This window comes from Manis javanica, chromosome 1 (genome assembly GCF_040802235.1).
Source record: "Manis javanica isolate MJ-LG chromosome 1, MJ_LKY, whole genome shotgun sequence".
Lineage (NCBI taxonomy): Eukaryota > Metazoa > Chordata > Mammalia > Pholidota > Manidae > Manis > Manis javanica.
This window is the reverse complement of record NC_133156.1, coordinates 216,651,851-216,670,921: the sequence shown is the minus strand read 5'-3', so window position 1 is coordinate 216,670,921 and position 19,071 is coordinate 216,651,851. Positions and strand designations below refer to the sequence as shown.

Sequence of the window (19,071 nt, the reverse complement as noted above, 5' to 3'; positions counted from 1 at the left end):
CATTCTATAATTTCCCAAACTCTTCCAATCAATTCTGTACGTTTGTATCACCAAAGTTGGTAAAATGCATTTGCAATATCATGTCTGTGGAGGTACTTAATGCAAAGCCAAGTATAGAGTTGCTTGGGTTTCTCCTACTATAAGAATCCACTGCTGACATCTCTGTGCTTCTTGAACTAGAGTGTTCCTCACATCAAGCTTGAATGCAAGTCTCCCTTTTTCCATTCCTCCTGTTGCATTTGTCACCATATAGTCAGGTGTCTCCAAAATCTCAGTCGTGTTTTTCATTCTCATGCTTCCCTTTACTGCCACTTGCATCATTCTTCTGCAGCTCCCTGTCTTCCTGGTCACCTGGCAAACTTTAGGGGAAATAAGGGAAAGCAGCCAGGATGAGAGGGCCTTATTCTGGGGGTGTAAGTTCTGTGATTTAGATAACATAGTTCCATTCTTTTGGAAACGAATAGTCTTTTTTTTTTTTCCTGAAAGGAATAAGTCTGTTTCCTAGAATTTGGGAAAAATAGCTGCTGTAATATACAGACTTTTTAGTACCGACTCCAGTGTTCAGCCTTACTTGTCATGATCACTCTCTGCTTTACTTGGTTTCAGCGTCCAGAACCTTCTGTGGTTCCCTGGGAAAACTGCTTTCTCTATATCTGTGCTTTTGCACAGAGATTCTTGACTGGTGCCCTTAAGCTACTGGTGGCAACCCACTAGGGAGTCCTGAGAACCAAGGTGAGGGTCAAGACTGTCGTTAAAAAATAGAGGAGAAAATATCAGTGTCCTGCACATAGTAAAGCTAAGTATTTTGTAAAACTTGTTTCTGGTATAAGAACAGACATAGATGTATGCTGAATCTCCATGACAATGTACTTCTTAATGCAGGTTGAAGTCAAAGAAGTCAGAAAAATACTGAATTTAGGCCTTGGCTTCCTTCATGCTGTTATGACAGTCGGCATTCCTCAGTCCACTCTGAATCTCTTACAGATTTGTTGAAATGTCTCTTGCGTACTAATGGGTAATACGAACCACAGTTAGTACACTGTATGGAACAGGTACTAACTATCAGAAGGGATGTTGGAGGAGAGACTCAAGGTCTCCAGCTGCCAAAAGTTAACTCCTTATTTACAGGATGTCTTGGGGGGGCCAGTGGAGGGGGTGTGGAAGGACACAAAGGCACATGGGACATAGCTCATTATCAGCACAGAATAGTTCAATATTTTACTGACCAGTATGGCAGTGCTATTGTATATAAAACAACTAAATACCAACTCTGGGTTTATCTTTTTTATTCCTTATAATTTAAAGGGTGTCTTTGGAGGAAGGGGAGATATATGATTGCCCAAAACAATTTTGAACCGGCAGTCCTACAGTTTTTGTTTTCAATCTAACTTCCTCTTAAATATATTAGTTTTTGCTTTAAAAAAAAAAGTTATAATTCTGTGAGCAATCTGGTCACTAGTAATAGTTAAGCGTTTTCTTCCTGGAGGGAGGGGTAAGGGAGGAGAGAAATCCAAACTGAAATGAAAGAAGAGAGATTTTTTTTCCATAAATACTTGGGTAAAAGAAGGGAAAGGGGAAGAATTAAAGAGGGGAGAGATATATATGTATGTATGTATGTATGTATATATATGTGGCTGAGAGCTGGTCCCAAGTGGAAATAACTGTGAATGATGAAATTAGAAGCAAAAGTGGACACCAGGTGTGCAGGAGGAAATGAGGAAGAGAAAGCAGGGTGGTGATTACACCTGGTATATATATTTGTGAAATGAGTAACTGGACAGTTCCCTATACTTGCCCCTGGTGGTGCCACTGTCCATGGCTTTGCCTCTTTCTCTATGGCGCTGTCATGTAGAGTGACTTCAGTCTGTTCATGTGTGTCTGTGTGTCTTTGTGAGCATCTGTGTTGCCCCCTTGCATTGTGAAAAAGGGAAAGAGGTGGAGGAATGGGAAGGGCAGTTCTATGTAGCTGTGGATTTGCAATGTGTTTGCAACCTGCAGGGTGCTTATACTCTAGTAAGACCCAAGTGCCATCACACTGGTAAATACTCATTTCCTGAGGTTAGTGATGGCTGAGGGTTTTGTTACTCAAGTGGTGACATGGTACAGCTTGGTCTTGTTTGTTTGTTCATTACCTTTCTTATTAGGTTTAGGGAGAAGGAGCCCATATATATATATGCTTTGACTCATTTCTTGCTGCCTCTCACTTCCTTGATTCAGAGGGAAGAGATGGGAGGACCCCAATTAGAAGGCAGATCCACAGGGTCACCTACCTGGCTGAGGTTGGAGCAGGAATTAGATGCGGCAGCCACAAGGTCTCCTGGAATAGCAGGCTATCCTCTTGTGAACAGGAGTGAGCCCATCCATCTGCAGCGGGTGTCAGCAGCATAGTGACAGAGTGACAGCATAGCTGGGGGCTGAGTTGCCCCTGACATGAGGAGGCTTCCCCTCTCACCAGGCGGACAGAGCAGGCCTGTGGTTCTTCTCAGTCCCCACCAGATGTGTCCAGCTGTTCTACTTTCTACTCCGTCCCAACCAAATATACTGAAAGTTCAAACCAACACTTACATCGTCAAAATGAAAGTGTTTGCAACATTAAGCCTTATGCTATTAGTAATTTAAGTCATTAGTCCAGTGACAGAGGGAGTGCCCACCCATGGCATTGTGTCTGGGAAAATCCAGGCCCAAGATGCATTTTCCTAGGCTTTCCTGTGACGACAGTGTAAAGTCATAGGTGTAGACAGGCTGGTTAAGATGAAAGCACCCTTAACTCCAACAATCTTCTCTTCCTTATTTTTGATGGATGCCTTGCCCACAGGACATATTGCTCATTCATCAGGAACAATGAGAATGAATCAAATAGACTGAGTTTATTCAAGACTCTGTTACTGCTTTTGATGAGACACTGTGGTAGTGTTTCTGGTGGCTCAACAATTTACCTTTCCTACCAACCTGTTGTTGTCATTCTTTCCTCTTGCTCAGAGTCCCTCTTCCCTTAGCAGACGTCTCTGGGGCTCTGTGGCACCTTATCAGTGTGAGTATATACAGTAAACCCTTTTCCTAAATTATAGTGTCATAGTCTGGATACAGTTTGGTTTAGATGGCTTTAATGGGTCAGAGTTGATGAAATTCAAAATAACCCCAGAAAGTAAGTTTCCTTCCAAAGGCTCAGTTTGCTGCTAAAATCTCTGTCCCAACAATTTTCCTAGTGACTTTGTGTTTTCTGGACTTGCTTGGTATATCTTCTTTATATCCTTCATTATTTACTAGTCTTACTTAGCTAATGATTTCAGTTCTGTCCCTCAGAGAATTATTAAATCTGAAGGCTTCTTATTTTAAAGTTAGGTTACATGTGACAAAAGAGAACTGTCACAGAAAATGAAGAGTTGGGCCAGGAGGGCGAAACACAGGGATCATGCTCAGTAGTCCTCAGAGGTCTTGACCTGGGTTACCGAGCGAATACCGAGACCTTGATGATTATTATTCTTGTTATTTGTAATAACTATAAACCATTTAACCCTAATAGTACAGTTTTAATTATTAGGAGGTATAGCAGAAAAAAATTAAAAGTTTACTAGAATAAGTTATTCTAGTTATTTTTCCCTGTTATCATCATCATGTATATTTGCAAAGACAGTTACATTTTTTTTTCATTTTCTGTGTGTTCACATTTTACAAGCATTTTTTATTGCCCTGTGTGGCAGATTCTATGGTACAGATTAGGAAAGTGAGGCTCAAAGAGGTTGCCCACCCTCCCTTTAGCATTCGGGAGGTCCCACTGTACACAGGCTTCAATTGTTGACAGTTCATTTTCCTTAACTGATCAACCTGGAAACTTCTTGCATGATCCCTTTCCTGTATTTTATTTTCTCTTTCCCCTCTTTCCATTTTCAATTCTGCTTATTTGTCAACATATGCAAAATATACCTTTTTAATATGTGTATACATTCACATGTATATGTCTGCTTTTTTCTTAAATATGAATGCCGCGTGTTTGGCATGAAGGCTTTTGGTAGCTGTGTGTGGAATCTTCTGATAGAATCCACATGTGGTGGTCTATTTATCCTTACGCCTCTTGGCTAGACAGGCAAGTCCCTTTTAGGTTGGAGGGTTGCAAGGGTAAGCTGTTAGTTCCTTGTATGTTATAAAGGGTCAGCTACAGTATTTGAGAGGAAAATTGAGCCCGGCGTGGAATTGCACGGTCCTCTTCTAAGTTGAACTAACTTCCTTTTCTTTCCTTCTTAGTTTTAAAGGCCCATGATTAATTTCCTTATTCTCACTTTGTTTTTCCCCAGGGTGACCCCGCTGTCCTCACAGAACGTGATGATTCATCATGCCCAGTCCCAGGAATATGTGCTCAAGTCCAAGTACTTGGCAGCCCCGAAGGTGATTTCAGGAGAACAGTCCACCGAAGGGTCGTTTCCCTTGAGATACGGGCAGGACCAAGTTGGCACGCCTTTTCAGTGTGAGTATAATCCAGTTGATCATTTTTCTGAGTGAAAGTATCATAGTTTGGAAACACCTTGTTTGGTTTAGATGGCTTTAAAGTGTCACAGCCGATAAAACTTAAGAATCATTGAAAAAAATCAAGAAACAAAAACCCCACAAAGTGATTCCTAAAATAACAAGACAGAAGCATAGCTTCCTTCTTCTGAGGAAAGGCAGTTTTCTTGGCTGTTGGAAAAGAATCTGAAGTGACCTGCCTGTAATTTTGTTTCTGCAAGGTGGCTCCATTTCTGAGACATACTTGCTGTAATTTTAGATACAGTTGTAAGCCTGACATGTTTACATTGATAAAATATTTTCTTTAGTAAGCCAGCCAGGATTCGCTCCCTGTGAAATGCCTGAAACGTCCTGCATTACTCTCTGAGGTTCACCTACAGTGGCTATTTTTATGTTACGAGGTCCACACTTTTTTAGTGTATCAAGCGGATGGCGTGGCAGATTTGGTCTGAATTTGTAAAGAGCTATTGTATCAGTGGCCAGCTCGGTTAATATCTCCCTATGTGGGGAGCTCAAGGACAAACCCTGGCTCTAAGGGCGGGGAATGTGATGATTTGTGGTTTAGGTATTACAGAGTGTCTGCTGGCAGCATCTGGAGGAAACGGCCCTGGAGTGGCAGACCGTTCACAGGCGAGAGAGCTGGCCGCACGCGCTCGCGCCAGCCGCCTCCCGCTCCGTCTCCCGTTGGCTGATTGCCTGCGCCCTAAGGGATGAAAGGGTGCCAGTTGTGAGGTGGAAAAGGACTGTCTTTCACCACCAAGACTAGTGCAAACAGCAGAGATAGAATTTTGACTACTGTTTGGCACTTTAGAAGCCTGTATCTCTGTGGTTTTCATTCTCTGGGCCTACTCCCACCTCCCAGAATCGGTCACTATTTTAGAGGGATGGATTCTTGCCTCAGAATCGATCACTTAACAAGAAGAGATTCTAATAAAAGGTTTGTATGCCCCGCTTCTCAGTTTTAGAGAAAATTCTCCTCAGTGACCTGCGGCTGGCTCCCAGAGAGATAGTTTGATGAGGTTTATTCGGCTGACGAAGGAAGCAGGCCCTGGGAATTTTAGAAGAATGGAGAAATCAGAGAGATCATCTCCTTGCCCTTTAGGCAAGATAACCTCCAAGTTCTTTGCAAAGTAGTAGACATGTGCATCTTGTTTTTAAAGAGCCTTTAGTTTAAGTGCTTAATAGCTTGTTCTGTGTCAATGTCTTCTAAGTAGACAGTTGACCTTTGAACACGCTGGGGTTACAGATGCCAACATTATGCAGCCTAAATTCTGCGGGTAACTTTTTTTTAAAAAATTTTTTTATTAAAGTATGATTGATATACACTCTTATGAAGGTTTCACTTGAAAAAACAGTGTGGTTACTACATTTACCTGTATTATCAAGTCCCCACCCATACCCTGGTGCAGTCACTGTCCATCAGTGCAACAAGATGCTACAGATCCACTATGTGCCTTCTCTGTGATACACTCTTCTCCCCGTGATCCCCCACACCATGTGTACTAAACATAATACCCCTCAGTCCCCTTCTCCCTCCCTCCCCACCTGCCCTCCCACACCCCTCCCCTTTGGTAACCACTAGTTCCTTCTTGGAGTCTCTGAGTCTGCTGCCATTTTGTTCCTTCAGTTTTGCTTCATTGTTATACTCCACAAATGGGGAAATCATTTGGCATTTTTGCGGGTAACTTTTTACTTCTCAAAATGTAGCTACTAGTAGCCTACTGTTGAGTGGAAGCTTTACCAGGAACACAAAGAGTCAGTTCACACATATTTTGTATGATACATATATTATATAGTGTATTCTTACAGTAAAGTAACCCAGAGTAAAGGGAATGTTTTTCAAATTGTTGCAAGTCTCCAAAAATTTTTTCCAATATGGTTATTTTTAAAATCTTCTGTTTAAGTGGACCTGTGCAGTTCAAACCCATGTTGCTCAATAGTCAACACTATATTATTTTTCTATTCTTAATTTTAAAAATAAACCAAAGGGAGGTACTTCTTATTCCTTGGAGTTTATATGGATCGTACATTTCTTAGAAGCTCTCAAAATGAGGACATGATGGGAAGAGAATTTTTGAAAAGCTTAGACTCATACTGATAAGAGAATTCTGAACTACATGGAAGTGACAGGAAAAGATGGTCTGAGAATCAATGGTTGAGACTAGGGGTTAGACTGATTTTGGTTTGTTATTGATGATTTGTTATTGGAACGAGAATTCTCACTGTGCATATGTATCTTAAACTCTCAAACCTTTGTTGAACGATATTCTGGAAGATGAAATTATATTTTAGAAATACATGAAGATAAGTTTCTTGTGTGTATTGTCCATAAATTCCTCATCCATCCTATTTAAATGTAGCTCCTCCACCATTGCAACCTCATACTGTCTTGTAGACTAACTCAGGATCGCAGTGATGGGTTCTCTGCTCACACTCCCCTGAACAGAGGCCCAGGGACTAACTGAGACAGGCATGTGGGAGGGCTGGGGAGGGACAGGTGGCTCTTTTTTTCTGAGACCAGAACTCTACCTAGAGCTGGAGGGCTAATGGGAGAGTTTTAAAAAGAGGTGCTGGGGCAGGACCATTAGGACACCAGAAAAGGAGAACTGAGCAAGAACAACAATAGAAAAATTAAAACTACAAAGGAGGCATGAGTAATAGTAAGGACTCAAAAGTGTGTCTCCCTACATCCAGCTTTGCATGAGGTAAAAGGAGCCCCTAAGGCGACCTTATTAGTAACAGAAATAAAGGAAAGGAGAGGAAATAGCTTATTTATATATTATAAATATATGCTTTATGGTTTATGGGTGAGGAGTTTCTTTTGGGCTGATATAAAAGTGTTATGGAATAAGATGGTCATGATGGTTGTACAACCTTGTAAATAAATTAAAAGCCATGTTATGTTAAAAATAATACAAAAATACAAAAATTATTGCCAAATAGGTAGTTATAAAACAACGCATTAACTCCAAGGAATGGAGCTCATCAGCTCTCCAAAGATGGTGTGGGGTAGAGGGGTCAGCTTCACTCAGTATCTTCCTTGTTGATTTGTAGAAAAGAATTGAGCATCCACTCAAATTCTGTTGTGTGTAGTTCAGTTTTTGGCCCAGAGGAAGAAAAGTTGAAGTGACACAATAATATTGGAAAGGCTGTCTTATAAAAATGGTCAGTCAAGATGATTAGAATAGCATATGCTCAGGAGCAGACTCAGATAACTCATACACACAAGATTAGTTCGGCCTAACCCATTAGAAAAAGACCTTGAGGGTCCTAAGTGTCCACATCAGATTATCTGCTTCATAGTAAAAATACCATGGGATGCTTGATAATGTTAACAGCGGAAGGTAGTCCTAGTACAGTCATGGTGGGAGGGCATTTTTGTCAAGGTTATGGAGAGGGGAGAGCTTTCTGAGGTCAGTTGTAGAGTTGCTTAGAGGGGAGAGCTTTAGGATGAGCCAAAATATGCATGTAACTGAAGTGGTTCCCTAGACTGCTGATTTGCAGCTGATAGAGGCCGAGAGCTAACAGATGGGGCATCTCTGATGTAAACGCTAACCTGTCTTTTCCACCTTCATTTCAATGTCTGAAAAAAATATTTAGGAGTTTAAATCTCTCTAAATCAGGTTTCTCATTGCTAATTCGACTTGTTTTCCTATCAAGATAGACCTAGCTTTGAAATAGCTTATTTATATATTATAAATATATGCTTTGTAAAATTTTAGTTCTTTAAATTCAAACAGAAATCTTTAATTTCAGGAAATATACAGGTCACGTTTTATATCCACCTTCTTAAAGGTTTTAAAAGAAATACAAGTCAGACTAAAAAAGAGTTGCCAATTTATTCTCTTATGTGCTGAGACATGGGAGAGAGACTGATCACTGGCATTTTAAACACATACCATTGTTAAATTAACAAGAAAAAAGTTAAGACAAGCCCACTGTTTTTACTTACATGTTAAACATAAACTTCCTGCTAAAAAAAAGTAGCCGTCATGGTGCAGGAAATGCATCATAGCCCCCATTAGGCCAGTTCTTCCAGAAGAAAATATAATCCTGCCTGTCCGGAGACCCCAGGGTACCTGAGCCCTGGATCCTGTGATGTGCTGACCTCTCCTTGCAGCAGACCAGTCAGCTCAGCTCTCGTCTAGTCACAGGCGGGCTGGAATTCCTGGCTCCCCGTTTGAACATGAAGCAGCCCACCCAGGTCTCACTCTGCGAGGGAGGCATGGAGTTATTCTCAGAGCAGCAGCCTTGCAGCCCAAGCCCTGGATTCCCAGTTGTGCCCTGACTGCCATGCGTAGTCCCAGACCCTTTGGCACATGAGACCTCCTCTTCACACTATTAGGGACAGGGTTGAATGTGCTAGCATGAGCCTGCAGGCTTTGTTCACACTGACATCAGAAAGCATAAAACATGGTTTGATGACGGATGATGTTGTCTTCCCTTGAACACAGTAAGTTCGTGTGTCTGGAGTACACGATTGCAGACTGGTTCAGCAAAGAGTACCAGTAATATGCTGCGTCTTCCTGGTTTCCCTGAGAGAAGACAGTGGTTCTAAATAAAGGCTTAGAGGAGACAAGATTGTTGCTTTAGCAAAACAAATCTGAAGCATAGGAGACAGGCAGTATTTGGCTGAGACAGTTCTGCTAATGTCAGCTGCTCAAGAATGTCGGCAAGAACATTGATTAAAGGCTCTGGATGCCCCAGAGCCCATTAGAGTCATCACAGGGACGGAGTCTGGTGTAGTTTAGAGCACCCACCTTGGGATAGAAGCTGGCTTCAGAGTAGGCAAGACCAAACTCATCCTCTGCCTTTTTGGCTGTTGGCAAAAGAGAGAGAAATCCTGGCATGGCAATTGGATAAAGGCAAATAGAGATCTAATAAGTAGAGGTAACATGAATTAGAGCCAGATTCTCATGTGCAGGGTGAACTACAAAATGCAGATCGTTAGAGGAGGAGCAGTTTGAAAATGTGGGTGAGGAAGGATCTGGTCCTGAGAACCACCTAGCCTCATTTAGATACTGAAACTCAGGAAATGAGTGTGAAGAGAGAAAAGAGCAGTGGGAGAAATGAAGTGTGCTAGCAGCTCTAGTTCTTTGCAGTGCCTTCGCTGCGGGTCACAGATTGGTGGCAGCCTGCTGGGGCCATGCTTTGCAGATGGACAGAGTGTCCACTTGGAGGGAAGGGAGAGTTCCATAGGCAACACATTCTGATGCACTGAAAACCTTCCCTGCAATGGAGACAACCTTTGGCTTATCACGTGCAAACAAATGTGTCTTCGAGATTGGCTCCATACCAATTCAGAGGGTATGAAGCAGCAGTGCACGTTGGGCCAGCCAGAAATGATCTTACCAGAAGCTGATGAAGACTGACAAAGATACAATTTAGCATTTAAAAGGGATGCTAGGGGGGAAAAACGACTGCTTTAAAGAAGGAATGACAGTACTCTGTTCTTTTTCCTTTGTGAAATCCAATTCCCAAAGCTGTTTGTTCTCCCACACACAGTTGTGTGTGGGAATCGGGTGCCTTGAGCCAGTGTCCCACTCATGGAGTAGTGTGGATGTTAGCCCTAAAAATGGCTAAAAGAAAATTCATCTGCTCTTTGATTATTTCTGGCAAAGTCCTTGTTGGTTTCAAAGGCTAGACAGCAAAGAAACAGCATACTAGGTAGAAACTGATGCTTGAGAAGGCATTGCAGTAAATGTAGGTGAACACCAGGGCTTTGCTAAGCTGATTTCCCCAGGAATCCAGATTCTATTGAAGGCAGGTATTACTTATCATAGAGAAAATCCCATGAACCATCTTGCCATGGCCACTCTGCCCCAGTTGGGAGGCAGATGGTGGGTGTCACATTTCATCCAGGACTTGATCCATCTCACCCAGTCCAGAAAGGTATATGAACATGAATGTTCTCTTTGCCTCCAATTTCTCACACATAGTTGGAGATAGCTGGGAAATGAGAGACATGGATTGATTATAAACACTTCCAAGAAGCTTATCCAGCAGTAATGAAAACAGTGGAGGAAAACCTAGAGTGAAGGATTTTGTAATCTAAATTCCCCTATGGTCAGCCTTTCTTGCCAGAGAAAGATGCTTTAATCCCAAGGGCCAAAGATTTCATAATAAATAAACTAATCCAAGATGGTTTCTGGGTGTTGAGACTGAGTTCAAGATGTTGAGAAATAAATACTCTGTGTCTCCAGAATATTCTGAATCAGACTATGGTATTTGTAGGGAAAAAAATAACACAAATGAATTTACAAGTTGCCTGGGGGAAACTACAAAGCAACATTTGGGAGGGGAAAACCTGCATTTGGGAAACAAAAGAGATGATGTCTGCTCAGCCTTAGGATTTCTTGTCCAGAAACTGAGGACTTGGCTCTATTTTATTTCTGAATAGGAAAATAGTTTCTAGGGAATTAATCATTAGAATTGAAGTGATAGTTTTGATTCAAAATAAACAAGATTGTATACAATACTGCTCATGAGATGTTCTAAGGGGAATTAAAGTAGAATGCTTTGACTTCTCATGGGTTAGTCTCCTTACAGAAACGTTCTCTTAGCTTTGAAAACTACTGCCTTGTAGGGTACCTGTCTGTCCCTACTTAGGTAAAGACCTCAGAGCCTTTCTTGTATTTCAAATGACATTCCTTAAAGCAGAGTTTGTCCTTTTCTGTGATGTTTAGTTCTGTTTGATTTTTCAGTATTTACTCAGTATTAGCTCCTTGTGAAATTGAAATGTGCCTGAACTGAAACCCAGCTGGCCATGTTCTCCTTTGTTCCCTTACAAAGGAAGTAGAAGTTCATACATGGCCAGAGGAGGAGGAAAGTCTTTCTTCCCTAACAGGTAAGTGCAGTATGGTTATATGTGAGTAGTTCTGAGAGGCAAACCGTGAAACCATGAAATATGTGTCTATGTATGATGTATGTATGTGTATATATATATATATACACATATATACATGTGTATTGAATCATGTATATAAGCGTATTACATTTTTCAGAGCTGTTTACATTATCCTTAGAGTAAGTCTCCATTTAAAAAAATGTAGCCCTAACTGTGCATCACAAGTTTTCTCTTTCAAGGTTCTAGTTTTTTATCTAAATGGAAACATTTTAAACAGGCAGTGGTTGCTCTTATGAAAAAACGTCATAGTTATTTAAAAATTCCTGCATCCAAGAAACAGATTTAGGAAACTTTGGAAGAAAGGCAAGCATCTGTAGAGCAGGTGAGAGTGTGGTGGTCGTGGGTGCCTCTGGTCGATGCCTGGACAGCTTGTGTGGGACTGAGCTCTCTCCCCAGTGACGTCTGGACCCACATGCTCTCGGCAGCTGTGCTCCTTGCCTTCAGGAACGTCTCCTAAGGGCTGCAGGTGCCTCTGCTGATTACAGCCGCCTGCCTCAGATCCCGCAGCACCAGGGGCTCTTCCTCCCACGCCTTCAGCTTATGTTCCTCAGCACTGGGGCGGCAGGCCTCTTCTCCACTTTAGAGGGTTACAGAATGATCCTCTCCCAAGGCAAAATCTTTTAATATCTTTTCCTTTACTCGTTATTCAAAAATGTTACACTGCCTTCTGTGGTTCAGTTAGGTAGACACTTTCTGGTCCAAAGGTCTTTTTTCTTTGATTTTCTAACTATGGATATTTAATGAACCAAAGGACTATTTAAGTGTACTTTAATTTGGTTTTATAGGAAGAGAAGGGGAGAGGGAGATACATATCTTTTGTTAATACTTCTATGACCTATTTAATTTTTTCACGACATTTTGTTCATCCCAGAATAAGTAATAAAGTAGATCTTATTATCCATGCATAATTCTTTCTTCTCTCCCGCTTCCATGGATTTCCTCAGAGTAGACTGGACTTTCCCACCACTGACGCTGAGCGTGGCTTCATGACCCGCTCTGGGTGGAGTGTGGCTGGGATGACTGTGAGCCAGTTCTGCGCTTTGAAGCACCGTATGGTTCCCCTTCTCCCACCATGAGAAAGGCATGAGTCTGGCCTGCTGACATGCCAATTCCTTTGACATCTACTTTTCTTAGATTATTTTATCAGAGGGCAGAGATTTACTTTTCAGGACAGTTTGGGCAAGTCATTTGTTCATAGAGCGGATGATACTGTTTAAATCATGCTATATACAGGTAAAGAAGTGCTATTCTGGGTAATCTTGTCTTCTTGACACTGTGGACTAGACAACAGGCACTTGACCCAAGAAAAACCAATCCAAGCTAGCCAGCTGCCTATAAAGTGGCCTGGCACAAGAGCATTCCCAAACAGGTATGATACATGAAATGAGATGAATCAGACTCTCTCACGGAATCAGTAAGTTAGAGTTGAATAGTAAGCAACTAGAACAAAGTAGAAAACCAAGCAGAAGCAGAAGCACAGAGTAGATTTCTAGCATATTAATGTTGAGTATACAATATGATGTTCAGCACTTTCTAAAAAGGGCTGGGGTAGGGCAACATATAATGGATTGCTGGAAGTACTGTGGATTCTTAATGTCTTGCCATTTACTGAGATAAGTCCTGGTCTCCATGAGTTCTGGCTTATATGGCTGGCTATTCCTGAGTTTTCTTGAGACTTTCACCTATCTTATTGCTGCACAGAGCCTTACTATACCATCCCATCACTTGAGATATTGTGCATCCCCCACCCCCACATTGGGGTGTAGACAGAGACCCAGCTAACACATGTTCTGTTTGTACCCTTTCTCTAGCAGCTGCATGTCGTAATATCTCAGAGCACCAAAGAAGGCTAAACTGCCATTTAAAGAGGGAAAACCCAGCTGCTTTACTTTTTTCTTCACTCCTTATTTTAGCTCTTACTCCTCTCCACACCCCTTTACTTCTAAGAAAGCTCAGGGTGGGTTGCCAGATGAACAGAGGAGTGGGTAGGCCAGCTCCATCAGGAACCCAAGACCACTGAAACACTGAGAGAATTGTTCCACCTGGCCTAGGGTTCAGTACGGCCCCATGTGTCACCATATTTATGTCTGAGTACCCATTTGGAATTTTAACAGAAGCCGTCCCAGGTCTCAGGGATTTTGGCTCACGTGGAATAGAGAATGTCTTGTTTCAGTGCTTAATGATTGTAGACGGGAACCTTTTCAATAAGACTCTCAGAATCCCGTCATGCCTCCTATTCATCCATCCTTTTTTTGGTATAGGTTTTTAGGCAGCCACAGTGGGGTATGTGTGTAAATACATATCAGGCGTGCTCTGCCATGTCCTGAACAGGGAAATATAACAAAATTAGATGCCTCTTTTTTAAAGGAGTTTTTAAAAGACTCTTACTGGAGAGAGTGATTCATAATGTTTCTTGTCAATGATCCCAGTTTCCAAACCACACCTTAATATACCTCAAGAACATATAATGTACATTTTTAAGAACCTTCTAAAGGTATTGTAACTTACATTCTTGTCTCTGAACATCAGGTAATTAGGAAGTTTGGACATAGGCTCATTTGTCCCCACAAAATCACTGTCGATTCCATCTTCCTCTTCCCTTCATATATTTAGCACTTACTGTGCGCCAACCATTGCACTGAATGTTTGATATGCATTAAATCAGTATGTTGCATTATAATATTAGCACAATGTTCTGACTATTTAAAAGTGTGCCTTACATGTTCATATAAGTTTGTTAGGTATCAGATATAATGAGTCAAAAATTGCCATTGAAGAGAGTGCTCTGTAGCTTGCTGTGTGTAAGTTTCTTTCAGGTAAGAACAAAGTCAAAATTTGACTATATTTAAAACCGTTGTCAACTTTATGATTATAGGTGGGACTTTTATGAAAATAATATTTAAAAAGTTATCTAAATTCAGAGCTTCTGGCAAAATTGTTAAAGATTTTTCAAATGCAAAATAAACCTTTCTAATCAGTGGGTTCCTGTCACTGGTTGAGTCCATTTTGATACCTTTCCTCTTGCATTTGCATCGTTTTTTATAGTTTGTGAATTATATCTACACAAATCATTTCTCATGGCCCTTGCCACAATCTTGTGAGGTTAATAGTTTGGGTGCAATTTTAATTTTTCTTTGTGTCTTTTCCCACCCTAGATTGCAAGATCCTGGAGGGTGGAGCCTGTGGGTGGTTTTGCTGTATCCTATCCTGTTCAGTCTCTGAATATTAGTTACTCTGTCAAATAAAAACTTAACACTTGTTCCATAGAGCTGTTATAAGAATGAAATGAGATGAAGGATATGATGATGTAATGCCACACACACAGCATGTGCTCAGTCTTTTCCTCCATCATCTAACCTTCCCAAGGGCTTAGTATCATATGATTATCATAGGAATGCTCATTGAAAGTATAGGGGTATTGAGGAAAGAACAAAAACTTGCATTGAAATCCCAGCTCTCCCATATCCTGCACAATGGCCTTGGTTGAGCTTCACATCTGTGAAATGCGTATGAGTGTAACTTACATGACCGTGGTGTGTGCTTGGGCTCTGTAGCTTAGTAGGCATTCGATACATGTTTCATGAATCCATCAGTCATGCACAAAGTGGTGTCTACATTTTAAAAGGCCCAGACATTGTGTTTCTCTGTTCTCAGAATCTGGGTGAAAAGTAAAGTGGACAGAGGAGTTTGTATGTATGTTCATAGATCACTTACCTATTTCTGTGTAATGAAAAACCCCAAAGCTCAGGTTCTTTCCTGAAGTTGCAGTCAGGGTATCATCAGGGGCTGCAGTCATCTGAAGGCCTGACTGGGGCTGGAAGACCTGCTTTCAAGATGGCATGCTCACATTAGCAGGAGACTTAGATTCTTTGCCACATGGGCCTCTCCATAGGCTCCTTAAGTTATTCTCATAGCATGCAAGCTGGCTTTTCCCAGAGTGATCTAAGAGAGAAGGACTACGACAGGAACCACAGTGCGTTTTGTGATCTAGCCCCAGAAGTCACACACCATCACTTCTGCTTTATTCTGTTTTTTAGATATGAGTCACTAAGATGAGCCCATGCTCAAGGGAAGGGGAGTTAGACCACTTCTTGAAGAAAGAAGTATCTCTGGAAATTATGTATGAACATACATAGACTTGCAAATAGGTTTTAAAACCATCACTGTTCAATGGGAGATGCACTATGTTGATGAGAGTCAAAGCCAAAGAGGAAGTTGAAAACGAGTAACCTAAACGGAATTAACCTACAGCTGGAAAACTTACAGCATGCAATTACACATTAGTAATTCATTTTTTATTGGCAGCTAATCATTTTTTAATATTACTTATCACATGATACTGGAGCATAGCTAGATATAATAGGATGACTTTGAAAAGTGGGTATTTAGGCTGAAATCTTTTCTAATGATGAGATATATTGAATTTGGCAGTAATCCCTTGGGGAGAGTGGTTGGGGCCATTTGACGGAGTCATTTGAAAAATGAGCCAGAGAGAACTTTGTGCTGGGGAAAAGGAAGTAAATGACAGAATCTTAAAATTCTGCAAATCTGAATATTCCCTATTGTATCTATAGTTCTAAATTTAGAGATTTAAAAATGCCTATTTTTTTCCATACAGCTAATCACTTCAACTGATTTTTCTTTCAGCTGAATCCATCGAGAGAGTTGTTTGGCAGTTACAAACATGTTCATATCTTCAACTTCCTCAGTGCTTCTTAAAACCCGATGCATTCATATTATAACATTGTGTTTGCTCTGGGTTTTTATTGCCTATATGAAAGAACTGGAGTCTCAGAAGCACATCAAGATGTCTGCTTCTGGCCTGGCATTTCCAGGAACTCACAATGTCTGAACAGGGTACAGGAGGCTTAATTTTCCTCTTTGCTCTGTCTTTTCTTCTTTTAGGCGGAGTTTAAATTTTGTAAAGTGTAATAGGTCCTGTTCTTCCTTGCGTCTTCCTGCAGTGTAAGAGGGAAATATCCAAGCCATCGTATGAAGGTAATGAAACTCTGATGGCATTCAACTCCTCCACAGTTTGGGACTACCAGTGATTTGTTGTACGACGAACAGTTGCTTCTCTACCCTTTCCATTTGGCAGTGGAAATCCCATATATTCCTAGCCCGAGTTCCTACTGCCTCTGATCCACTCATCTTCATTTCTTGCCCCTGCATTCTTTCCCATGCCACTCCCTTCCCTCCACATATGCTTTCCCATTCCCAAGGAGGGAGAATGACCAGGTGGAAAGTTTGTTCTAAATAGAACAGGAGGATGAGAATACAAACGTTTTCTTCGGCTTGACCAAGGCCAAAGGAAGATTGGAAAAATAGAGACACATCCACAAGTAGAAGTATGTGCAAAGAGCCAGGAGAGAATGGAGGGTTGTAATGTTTGGTCATGCCTAGAATGCCAAAACCCATGAGTTTGGCTGAAAGGATCAAAGGTGGAGAGAAAGGAGGAAAGGTTTTCCAGGGGGAGGAAACAGCATGTAAAGGAAAGAGGCATGTGATAAGGACCCCTCCTTATAAGGTGACACTGTGTGAAGCTCTGGCTCTGCAGAGGGGCGCTGCAGATGAGGCCAGATTGGGTCTAGGTGAGAAAGGGTCTGAACTTCATTTCAAGGAGTTTGATTTTGTTGTAAATGTTTGGCATAACAAGTATATAAATTATGGAATCCTGATTCTTCCAGTATATGGTAGAGATCATCTGGGGCATTCATGAGAAATGGCCCCTACTTAATCAAGCTTGTGAATAAATCATGAAATGTGATCTTTGGTAAACAAATAGCCCAGTAGTTATCTATCCTTATAGTCAGACTTTCTTCTCCGCATACGAATAAACAGATGTTATTTATGGAAATGATGAGTGATAGCCAATAACAAATGCCTCCATTTACTTCTCTTTGGAAAAACAACACATGCGGGGATAAATGAAACCTAATTCTGTTCCATAATTAAAGGACAGAACATTTGAATCATGTGAAGCATATCTTAATTCACTCTGTAGAGAGCCCATGCAGACCCACCAGATGGTATGACTCCTAGTGGTGGAAGGCAGGTGAGAGCTGACTGTTCTGCAACCTGCTGTCTCGATTCAGGGATAAGAGGGAGGTCCTCCTGTGGATTGTACTTCAGCTCCGAGGCTGTAGTGTGGAATCTAAAGCTGGACTGAGGCAGATGGGTGTACATTCTTAGGGAGGGAGAGGTTTTTCACATTAAAAAAAAAATGCAGCTTTCCAATGGTATTTGTGAGACAGACTTTTAGAGGAACATCTTGAATGTTTGTGTGAAAAAAAAAAACAACTGGGCAAACTCATTTAACCTACCCAAATATGGTTCCCACGATTGTCAGGATTCTAGATCCAGACAGTGGATTACATTCTCAATTCAGAATTGAGAAAATGGTATGGTGAACTTGCTCTGCTCCCTCTCTCCCTTCTTTGCTTCTTACGTTCTGAACTGATTTAAGTCTTGTCATCTTGGCGATGTGTTTCTTCAGCTCTTCATCTCAGCATTTCAAGTACTGCTATTCATTCCGGATGGGCTGGCAGCCTGGTATTGAGGACCAGGAGCTGAGGAGAGACCAGGCATGTTCTAGACAGATGAGTCTTTAAAGTCGCATTAAAGGAAACACCATGGGACAGCCCAGTGTGACTGCAGGTCGCCAGGACTGAGGATTGTGCCCCGACACTGCCTCTAATTAGCTGTGGTGCCTTTGGCAAAGTGCTGTCACCTCTTGCCATGGACCACAGTCCAAAGCCTGTCCTCAGCTTCCCTGGGTGTTCCTCATCAGTTAGCTGAAGTATGCCTGGGCAGTTGAATGCTCCCAGGGCCTATGATGTTAAAGAAAAATATTTTGCAAAAAAAGGTCAGAAAATGAATATGTCAAAAGGACATTTGTTTGTTTTGATAGTTATCCACTTTTATTACCAACTGTATTTTCTTTACCCAAACACTGGGTCAGATCCTGCTGGTTGAGCAAACTACTTGTTGGATAAAGTTAGTCTTTGGACCATAAAGTATATTGTGTCTTTGAATATATTTGATTTTGTTCCAGGGATAAAAATAGGACTGTATAAAAAATATTTTCAGAGATGAGAACTTATGGTTGGTATTTAAAGAGGGAAAACTCCAAGGAGAAAAAGGAAAGCTGAAAACAATCCCATTGCCTCAAGATGTGCTGCTTGAAGCCCAGTGGGGGGCAGTACAGTTAGGCTGGGAGGGCAGGGGAGACGGCTGAGAAAATGTGATTCTCCGTGAAAATCTTAGTCCTTAAATCTTGAGCCACGGTGAAGCAAAGATTCAATGAATAAAACAGAAAATAAGACCTGACTGAAATAATGGAAATTTGGAATGAAATCTACCATCTTTATTGCTGGATCTCTGGTTAGTCCCTCAGCCAGTCTCCTTGACCTGGGAATCAAAATGTATTTCTCTATTTGGGTGGATTTTATGGCCTACTAGCAATCCACATCAGTCTCTCAGAATCTGTGTAGTTCTTTGCCTAACAAAGGGAATGGATATTTAGTAAAACAAAAATATGTTTAAAAACTCAACTCCTTATGCATCATCATTAAGTCTTGTTTATACAATTAGGTAATTTCCATGATGGTCAGTTTTTTTTATTTTTGCATAATACGTTGTGAAATTTTGGAAGAAAATTATTA

The 19,071-nt window shown here is 41.2% G+C and overlaps 1 protein-coding gene across 4 annotated transcripts in view; it reads left to right on the top strand.

The window, feature by feature from the left end:
• The window catches only part of LTBP1 (latent transforming growth factor beta binding protein 1), a 375,947-nt gene that overhangs the window by 120,320 nt on the left and 236,556 nt on the right, over positions 1-19,071 (top strand). For all 4 annotated transcript variants that reach the window (XM_073214445.1, XM_073214444.1, XM_073214443.1 and 1 more), the window contains exon 4: positions 4,293-4,462. In XM_073214445.1, the coding sequence (XP_073070546.1) occupies positions 4,293-4,462 (170 nt within the window). The remainder of the gene's footprint in view (positions 1-4,292; positions 4,463-19,071) is intronic.